Source organism: Sapajus apella, unplaced genomic scaffold, assembly GCF_009761245.1.
Source record: "Sapajus apella isolate SASKATOON/1434 unplaced genomic scaffold, GSC_monkey_1.0 scaffold118, whole genome shotgun sequence".
NCBI lineage: Eukaryota > Metazoa > Chordata > Mammalia > Primates > Cebidae > Sapajus > Sapajus apella.
In genome coordinates this window covers 3422042-3432312 of record NW_022437058.1, presented here as the reverse complement: position 1 = coordinate 3432312, position 10271 = coordinate 3422042, and the positions used below count along the sequence as shown (strand labels likewise).

Below are 10271 nucleotides of genomic sequence, written 5' to 3'. Positions count from 1 at the left end.
TGGCTCACTGCAACCTCCGCCTCCTGGGTTCAGGCAATTCTCCTGCCTCAACCTCCTGAGTAGCTCGGATTACAGGCATGACCAGCTAATGTTTTGTATTTTTAGTAGAGACGGGGTTTCACCATGTTGACCAGGATGGTCTCGATCTCTTGACCTCGTGATCCACCTGCCTCGGCCTCCCAAAGTGCTGGGATTACAGGCTTGAGCCACCGCGCCTGCGGATGCATTATTCTTGACCAAAGCTCACACTATTCATTTTCCCTTAGTTTTTATGTAATATCTTTTTTCTGTTCCAGGGTCCCAACCAGGATACCACGTTACATTTAGTCTTTGCGTCTAGACTGCCTTGTGTATTTTTGACATGTATAAAACCAGATATTTAATGTGTCATTTCATTATGCCAGCCAAACTTAAATTTTTGTTTTATGTGAAATGTTTTCCTCTCTTTAAAAGTATCAAAAAACTAACAAGGAGCATTTTTGTTGTTGTTGTTGGAGACGGCATCTTGCTCTGTCGCCCAGGCTGGAGTGCAGTAGTGCAATCTCTGCTCACTGCAACCTCTGCCTCCCGGGTCCAAGCGATTCTCCTGCCTCAGCCTCCTGAGTAGCTGGGATTACGGGCGTGCACACCACGCCCAGCTAATTTTTGTGTTTTTAGTAGAGACAGGGTTTCACCATGTTGGTCAGGTTGGTTTTCAACGCCTTATGATCCACCCACCTCAGCCTCCCATAGTGCTGGGATTACAGGTGTGAGCCGCCACACCCGGCCCTACTAGGAGCTTATAAATCACCACTCCCCTACTAACGTACCCGAGGGTTGAGTTTCCCTCTGGCTTCACCTCTCCACTCTGTGGTATTTTTACGGTGAAAATTACCCAGGTCCAATGGAGAAAAGTCAGGGCACTGTCCCTGTGATACAGATGGCGTTGCTGATGCTCACATAGGGCACGTGTACTACCATTTTACCAAAATGAAGGACGTGCGATTTGGCTAGAGTAGTATCCTCATTTTCAGGAGCAAAATATATTGAAGCCCTGAGGAGTCGGGACGGATGAACCTCCTCTCAGAATCTCTTCTCTGATAGCTCAGAAAGCTGCGTGGCCTCTCTGTTGCTCCGCCAGCTAAATCCAGCTAAGTAACCAGGACAGGGACCTTGCTTGGTGAGCTCGTCCTCTAGCTGGGGTGCAAGGGTGTCTGCACAGGGTGAAAACCAAACGGTCCCTTATGTAAAGAACGACGCAGGACAGGCACCTTGGAGATGTTGCAGGGCGCACGACTGTGATCAACCACCAGCCACATCGGGTTGGCAGTCACCACCGAGGCAGGTTGTGGTGTTGTGAGGTTGACACAAAGTCACTTAGTCAGGAATGATAAGAGTCCGTTATGTGCAGAAGCACAGGCCCAGGATGTGTGCTCAGTGCAACAGCCCTTGTCGTGGCCCCTAAAGTGGCCAAGTTGAAATCGTTCCCTGATCCTCCGAGTAGCCAGCCATTCCTCCCGGCTCGTGTGCAGCAGGAGTGGGGACATGTGCAGATGTCCCCACCAGGCGAGCCTGTCCACTTCTAAATTGCTCCACCTTGGGAGCAGCAATCTTAGTAGCTCTGAGATTTTGGGGTAGTTCTTCCCTTTCATCCTTCAGTTATGTCTGCGGCCTCACGTATGTTCTCCACATCCCCTTCTCCTTGTGGTGCCAAGCCCCCACCCCCACCCCCACCCCGTCCCACCCAGTCTGGGCAGTGGTCTGACTGATGCTGAGTCAGCCATATTAATGTCCTTGTTTATTAATCCCGAGGTACAGCATGCTTTCTTCTTTTTGCTACTACAGGGCATGCGTTTTAAAAAATAGAGTTACAAAATTGATGCTTGTTTAAAATACTGAATATTGTATGATTTCATTTATAGAAAATGTCCAGAATAGGTAAATCCATAGAGACAGCAGATTCGTGGTTACCAGGGGCTGAAGGAGACAGGATGGGTTGGTGGGGGGATGACTGCTAATGGGAATGAGGTTTATTGCGGGGGATGATGAAATGTTCTGGAATTTCATAGTGGTAATCGTTGCACGACCTTGAGAATGTACTGAAAACCACTGAATTGCACACTTTAAAATGGCAAATTTTATGGTGTGCGAATTACATCTCACACACCGTTTAAAATTGATACTTGTTCACAGCAGAGCCATTTAAATTGAAATAAAAGAAGAAATTCAAATACCTATAATTCCAGATAACTAACAGTAACGTTTTGATGATGATGATGATGATGCATGTGTGTACACGGCAGTTTTGTTGTTACTGTTTCCACGTTTTGTTTATTTTGGAGGAAGGGTGATATTCTTAGCTCTTTGAAGGATTAGAAGAAACCCTATTGGGTTGTGCTGAAAACACCGAGCCCTGTTTTCACTTGTACCCATCCCACAAGTTCACATACTTCCTATCACATTTTGCTTATCAACTCAGGAAGGCTGCAGTATCTTGAGCGAGCCCAAACTAGGTAGCATAGGAAGATGACACTTCACAATTTCAAACTATAAATGGTGTCTTCGTTTCTGAGATTAGCAATAACAACCTAGTTTTGTTGAAACTGAAAGTGTCATTTCTAAGGATCTCAGTGATTGGACATGCTGAGTTTATTAACCGAATTTGACTGGCAGAGGAAGTGAAATTTCCACGTGTGAAAATGCCTCCACTTCTGAATTAGAAGCCGACTTGGGAAGAGCTTGGACTCTTTTTTTCACAGTGCAATTGGACTAGGGAAGCTTATTTTGCTTTGGGGTATGTATTTATTTGAGTGTTTCACACCATTTGTCAATTTCTAAGCAGTTAATAATTTTTATGTCTCTTTTCGGAGTGTGTATATAGTGCAAGTCTGTTTGATTTCATGTGGTCTCTCTACATTTAAACAGTGCTGAGTGATGGTGTGTGTAATGTGCTGATTTAAAATTTCAAATCCAAACCGAAGTCTTTAATTCTTTAGCAGAAGTCCACAGACAGCCTTGCATAGCTGACGCCAGCCTCTGTTCTGTAGCAGGAGGTGCTTCTGTCTAAGTTTCCATGATGGGATTGCTTGTCCTCTCCCAGGGGTACAGCACTGGCTGTCCCCACGCGGTTTACCTTCTGTTGAGGAAGAGTACAATATGCGCAGCTGTTAACCCAGGGAAGAATGGTAGGATGACTCTGGGAGAGGTGTGCGGTTTCAAGGAAACTTAGAGAATAGAAATTTTTCTTCTAAATGGCTGGTCAGGGACATTTTATGAAAGGTGGCTCAGGGCTTGGCTTTTGAGGGTGGGTAAATTTGGACTAGAAATGATAGGAAGAATGGAAGTGAAAAGCCACAGTGCCTATTTATGTCCTTTGCATTGTGTGGTGGGTACTTGGCTGCTGCCAGTGGGTCTGGGGATGGACGGGGGAATGAGTTGCTTCAGAAATTCTCCATCTCTGAATTTATTACCCAATTACCAGGGCCTCCATCTAGAGGGCAGCCCTCGGCATCTGGCTGCAGAAGTGTTTGATTTTGCCAGTCAGTGCTTTGGATTCTTTCTCTCCCTCTCCCTCCTACTCCGTCCGTCTCTGAATGAAGCCCAGGCTCCATTGACTTATTTCCATACCTGTTCCGCAAAGCCCCAGCATTTGCTATTCTTGGGATAAACTTCAAAATCACTTTTACTATTACATCTAATCTTTATATCACTATAAAACCCCTCTAGAGGTTACCATGATGTCTTATCCCTCTGTGTTTTCTACAAACACTGGGTAGTTTTGCTGGAATGCCATTGTCTTTGCTTAAGAAGCAAATTAAAGGCTCCCGAAGGGCAAACTTGTTTAATACCTGTCCTGGTTTCTTTTTTCCAGGTGAAGTGGAGGTTCCGGATCCAAACGACCCTTTGGGACCCCTTGATGGGCAGGACGGTCCGATTCCAACTCTGAAAGGTAAGGTGGGACATGCAGGTGTTCTCAGGTGTTCTCAGAATGCCCTGTGCAGAGGCTCACTTTGCACTGCCTCTGCCTGAAGGCACTGGGGGTCCTCTGGGCCCTTGCTGCCCCCTGGTGGTGGGCATGATTGAATGCCACCTTGATTCCTGTGTTTCTTGACTTGGAGAGCATTGAGGGCCGGTTGGGGCCACAGGTGGAAGGTGACACGCAGGGAGATGTGAGTGGACTGATGGTGGCCTGGCAGATGGGGAATGAGGCTGAGCGAAACCTTAGGAGCTGGATTCCGGTGGCATGTGACTCCAGAGGTGTGTGTACGTCTCAGTGGACAGGCGGCCCTCCTCCTCTTAGCCACCTGGAATTCCGCCCTGTGGCTTCAGCTCTTCCCCTGGGTCTGTGGTCAGAGCCATGCTCACTTGGCACACCTCACTGGAATGCACCATAGATTCGTAGGGTGGATAGAACGGGTCTCCTGGATGCAGACCCGTTGCTTGAGGAAGCGATGCCTTTGGTAATGCATATAGTGCTACCTCATAGTCACAGATGGCCCGTCTGTCAGCTCGGGCTGCCTTAGCAAGCACCACAGACCGGGCAGCTGAAACAACACACACTTCCTAGTTCTGGGAGCTGGAGGTCCAAGATCAAGGTGCCAGCACAGTTGGATTCTGCAGAGGACCCTCCTCCTAGCTTTCAGACAGCCACCGCCTTGCTGTGTCCTCACACGGTGGAGAGAGAGAGGTCTGTTTGATTCTCTTCTCGTAAGGACGCTAATCCCGTCATGGAGGCCCTGCTGAAACTGACCCAGTAGTCCTATAGGCAGTTCTTTAGAAATTAACCCTTCTGGTCTTAAAGTTTGAAACTTATATTTGTTTTATCTGAGTCCCTTCTTCAGGAAAAGGATGCTCAGGCCTCTCAAAAAAGTATCAAATCGTGTTCCCCAAGTCCTCCTTCATCATGTCTGCTTCCTTACCCCTCCCTAGTTCCTGTTTTCTCACACATAGTTACATTTCTTCTCTGCTGTATAAACCCCAAATTTTAGTTCATTGGGGAGATGGATTTGAGACTGAACTCGCATCTCCTTGGTTGCAGCACCCCATTAAAGCCGATTAAAGCCTTTTTCCTTAACACTGCTTAAAGTTTCAGGGATTGGCTATCTGTGTGGGGAGCAGCAGGACCTAGACTGAATCCCTGGTGTTTCCGTAGCGCCCCGCTCATGACCTTACCTAATCCTAATTACTTTGCAAAGGCCTCACCTGCAAATGTCATCACGTTGAGGGTTACAGCTTCAACTTACGAGTTTGGAGCCACAAACACTCATTTCATAACAATCAGCTGCCGGATCGGCCACTTTATTTCTGTCCAATATGTAGTGCAGCTCTGCACAGCATCTGCATGGAGGTCAGTTGTTTAAAACCAAGAGCAGGTGAAGTTCTTCCCAGCATGCACGGAGGTGGTGGGGCTGGTGGCTGGTGCTTGGAGGCTTCCTTAAGAGGATTCCATTCTCCATAGAATGTTAAATGTAGTAAACACATGCTCTGAAAGCTTGTTTAGCACACTGGCCTTGGGGACCACATTTCCTTAGGAAGAAAAATAGTTTTTAATGGTTAGAGTCTCACCTTGTTTCTCAAAATCCTGACTTAACCCACAGTGCAGACAGACCACTGATACTTACTGGTTGCCGCCATAGCTGGCTCTGCTTGAGATCCTAGGGCATGGTGTTGGCTGAAATGTGCTCTCTGCCTTGTGGAGTTTACAGGTCTGAGGAGACTCAAACTCTCAGGTCATTACAAAATTCTGAGTTGTGGCAAGTGGCCTGAAGGAAGAGACCAGGTTTTGGGAGGGTAGAAGGGGAAGGGGCCTTCATCTGGGGACAGATGGCTGTGCTGAGATCTGAAGAGTGGACACTGGCCATGTGTTAGGTGGGAGGGAAGTGTGTGCGGAGCCCGGTGGGGGCCCTGGGTCAAGCAGGACTTGGTGCCTAGGTGGTGCCACAGGGCAGATGCCTGGCTTATGGGCTGGGGCAAGGTGGAGGTCAGACTCAGCCGGGGCTAAACTCGAGAGCCTCAGTAGAACACCCAGGAGCCATGTGTGGCTCTTGAGATTCAAGTCAGTTAGAATAAATAAAATTATGAATTCAGGTCCTTGGTTGTACTAGCTACATTTCAATTTGGCAAGAGGCTCCCACAGTGGGTAGCACAGATCCAGAATGTTCCAGTATCACAGAAAGTTCATGGGGCAGCCTTCGGCTACATCCTGAACGGCACGAATTTGTGTTTCATTGTGAGTTGTTGAGGGCATCTGGTCTGGGGGGTGGTGTAGTCTGATTCACTCGGTGAAAAAAATCACATGGCAGCTGTGAAGAACGGTTTGGGGAGGAGCACAGGGTGCTGCTGAGGGGGAGGGGTGAGTGACAAGAAGCAGACCGGCCACAAGTACAGCAGAGAATCCAACTTGAGTCATTCCATAGACTCTGATATTTCCTTGGGAAACTGTATTGCAATCCTTTGTTTCAGATGCACTGCAAACCCCTCGCCCAGATGGGGAGCATGGGGACTTCCTTGCGGGCCTGGGGCGGGGCTGTGCTGAGGTTTCTGGAGCAGGGGGCTGCAGGGGTCCTGGGACTGCACGTGGGGTGGGAGCTGTTCTTTAACTGATCGTAAATAACCCCACAAGGCAGAAACAGCTGCATATTCATGATGCACTTAGGAAGATGCATTTAATTATCAAGGTGAAAAAATGACCATTGGATGAAATTTAATAGAAAATTTTATTCCTTGGATGCTGCAAGCTCCCAGCATTTATAAGTCAAATTCAAAGAAGCCCTAAGGTGGGATTCTTTCACTTCTGTTTCTGGATGTGGAGCAACTTCTAAGCTTAGAATAGAACACTTTCTACTGTACATTTTGTTTTTGGGATTTGATAATATCCTGACTTTTCTGATGTTGTTGTTAACTCACAAGTGATTGGGTTAAAAACCATGTGTGTTCAGTGCGTTCCCACGGCTGAAAGGAGTTGATTAATTTCAGAGTTTGGAAGTTTGCCTTGGACATACTCTATGCTCTCTCCAGAGCACAGAAACACGGACGCCGATGGTGGCCCGTGAAGTGGGCGAGTGTGTGCATACGTGCATGTTTATAAAAGGATAGTACAAAAAGAAAAAGAACCACAAAAGGCCAGGCTGCGTTTCTTTGCAGTGGCGGGATAGTGTAGCATAGTGCAGCAGTTCTGAGCCTGCCTTTGCAAGAGGACGGGCCTTGGCTTCACCCTCCGCCTGGGGCCAGGGTCTTGGGCATGGCACTGCTCTCAGCCCAGTTTCAAGATGGGAGGCCCCCAGTGTAGGAGGGATGAAAGGGCTTGCTCAGCTCACTGCAAGCACCCAGAAGCAGTAGCTGATGCTGGCACCATTTGTCAGTATCACAATCACGATGATTTGTGGATCCATCAGCATCCTTTGTGGGACAGGATCTGTAGCGAACTGCCCCCCAAAAGTCTAAGGGTGGCCCAGGGGCCCCAATCTTTCCCTTGCCCATGAATTACGTGGTTCTGTAGTGTGATTTTACTCATCTTTGAGTTCTTGCTTTCGCACAAATGGAGACTCACTCCATCCACCCTTCTACTCCGGGCCCTTTCCTTACACAGTATCATTAGTGATTGAAGGAGTTGGCCTGGCAAAGCCAGACTCATTATTCCAGCATGTTTTTGCTCATAGAGCTTCTGGGAATGTCCTGCTTGGCCACATTTGGCCTAATCACTTATGTAAAGTAATCATAGCTGAATGCACTATATTAGCTGTTTATTTAACCCATCATCAGCCATGATGTATAAACATCTGCAGAATCTCTGGCAGGTGACATTGGCCTGTGGACCAGTTCATCAGTGGTATGATGACAGCTTTACCTTTGGCCGAGCAAAAGCGAATCTAAGAATTAGCTGGAAAGCGGGGTTTTTGTTCAATATACTGTGTCGGTATTTGGCATGAAGCTTCTATTTGTAGATGGTATTGAGAGACAGAGAAATCCCAGAGCAAAAAGCCTATATAGAAGAGAAAGTAAACACTAAGGAAGTTGTGATTTGCAGATGAAAAGTTTGCCTTCAGTTTTCTTGAGCCAAAGTACTGTCATCGCTAGGACTGCAGGCGGCTCTAGGACTCGGTTATAACCTCGGTTAACATGTGAGTGGATATTTATCAGAGCTTTGTATTCCTTGTTACATTAGACCTTTGTATTCCTTGTTACATACATACATAAAACAGGTATGTGTGTATGTGCAGTACACATACACACATACATGTTTTAGAATTATTATATTACTTACAGAAGCTTTTATTTGACCTAGAAACCACATGCTCTTGTGTTCCAAGGCTGTGTTTTAAATGCACATGGAACACAGCTTGTGTTTTGTAAGATCAGTGCTTTGGAATGTTTGTGGGAAGTGGATAATTTCTGAAGCTGGGGTGGGGTGGTATGGGCTCGCCCGTCTGCTGGCCCCCTGTTCTGGCTCAGCCAGAATAGATCCCGCGAGCTGTGTCTCTTGTCTTCAGAGAAGAGCTGCTCCTCGTCCACACTGAAGCCAGCAGGGGAATTCCTGACTTTGCCCATGTGAGGATGTGTTGCAATTATAGGTGTTCTCAAGTGGATTCTAAATAACAGGGTAGTGAAACCAGCGCCTTGCTTACTAGGCTGTTCCCTGCTATTTGTGACATGTCAGGTGTGGTGCCGAACTAAAATTTCCTTGGAAATAGAAAACAAAGCAGTCAGCAGGGCTCGCTGAGTGGAATGGAGACCGTGGCTATTGGTCTCTGTTTGCCAAGCATCAGTTTCCGAGTTCATGTAGGTCATATGGGCTGAATCATTGTGTGTGATTCTGGTTTATTCTGGAACTCCTGGCGTGCGTGCCTGTGCGTATGTATGATGGTTTGTTAGGTTTAACACAGAGTGAGGGTCTCCAAGGCTAACCGGGTAGAAAATGAAAATGGGATCATCCCTGCAAACATCGTCAGCATGAAGTCTGTTGTGTCTGTGATTCACAGCCTGGGCTCAGTGTCAGGATGCACCATGCGACTCTCCCAGCTGTGTCTCCTCTGCCCAGTCACAGAAACTTACTTTTCAGCCTCCAGTTTCTTATTTACAGAAAGGACACGATGCATATTAGTTGTTCTGAGCGTGCACAGAGGTGGCAGGTATGCGTCAGCTGCTTGGTGCACACCTGGCTCCAGGAGGCAGTAACGTTGTGCCTGGGCTTGTTGTTCGCTTAGAATAGGGAAGACACTCCTTGGAGTGGGTGTGCTCCAACTGCCTGGACCAGAAGGTGAGAGGCACCCTGCCCATCCATACCGAGGGAGCCTGGGGTGGCCCCCCGTGCTGACTGCCAGCAGGTGACCCAGGGTCAAGATTACGAGGAATGTCCTCCTGCCAGGTGACTGTGGCTTGTTCTCAGAATTCCTTTCATCCTGAGAACATAAAGATTGAACACAGAGGTGACGCTGAAGTTTACCAGATACCCACAGGGGGGACTCAAGCACAAATAAGGAAGCACAGGGGACTGTGGTGCACTGCCCCAGGGCCACCATGTGGGCATCCCCTGCAGCAGGCTGCTCTGTTATTCCTTAATAGTTTCCCTGCAAAGGGAGAAAGGATAGGGTCTAGATACATAGAGCAATACAGAGAATGTGAAGAGTATGGTGCAGCAGAAATGCACAGGAAACTGATGGTGGTCTGGACGTCTAAGGCGGTACTCGGATGGGCATGGGGCATTTCTGGGAGGATGTGGTCCCTGAACTGAGGCTTCTTTTATTCAGCAACTATTTACCGAAGCCCACTGCATGCTGTGCGCTCAGAGTCTCTGAAAATGTCTCAGTATGAGGCGATGTGGTCTCTGCCTCCCCTGGGCTCGCTGAATATCTTCTGAAGTAGGAGAGACAAGCATGGAAACCATAGGAGGAGCTCAGATCATGCAGGTGCTGGAGGGAGGTGGGGCCGGGATGAGAGTGAGTGGTGCTGGCTGTGGCTGGTGGGGTGGTCGGGAGGCTGAGCTCCACTGAGAGGACATAGGGGCAATGGCTGGCAAAGGCCCCACAGCTCAGGATGCACCAGGCAGGAGGTGGGCATGGGAAAGGAAGGGAATGTGAGGTCCCACTCAGCAGCAAGGCTGTGACACCCAGTCTCATGGTAGGCAGCCAGGGTCAGACTCAGGTTTCATTCTGGCCACTTTGGCTGTTGTGTAGCCAAGGGCAGGATTGGAGAAGGTGTCCCACCTGCCCTGCGTGCTCAGGGAACCCCCAAGGCAGCTCTGAAGGTGCTGATATACTTAAGGGGCACAGGTAGGGAGAGGACCAGGAGGCCAG

The 10271-nt window shown here is 48.2% G+C and overlaps 1 protein-coding gene across 3 annotated transcripts in view; it reads left to right on the top strand.

The window, feature by feature from the left end:
- Positions 1 to 10271, top strand: part of ROR2 (receptor tyrosine kinase like orphan receptor 2) — a 231321-nt gene that overhangs the window by 175665 nt on the left and 45385 nt on the right. For all 3 annotated transcript variants that reach the window (XR_004263555.1, XM_032260461.1, XM_032260462.1), the window contains exon 2: positions 3851 to 3928. Coding sequence is in view for 2 of the 3 variants with exons in the window: in XM_032260461.1 (XP_032116352.1) it covers positions 3851 to 3928 (78 nt within the window). In the remaining variant the exon portion in view is untranslated. The remainder of the gene's footprint in view (positions 1 to 3850; positions 3929 to 10271) is intronic.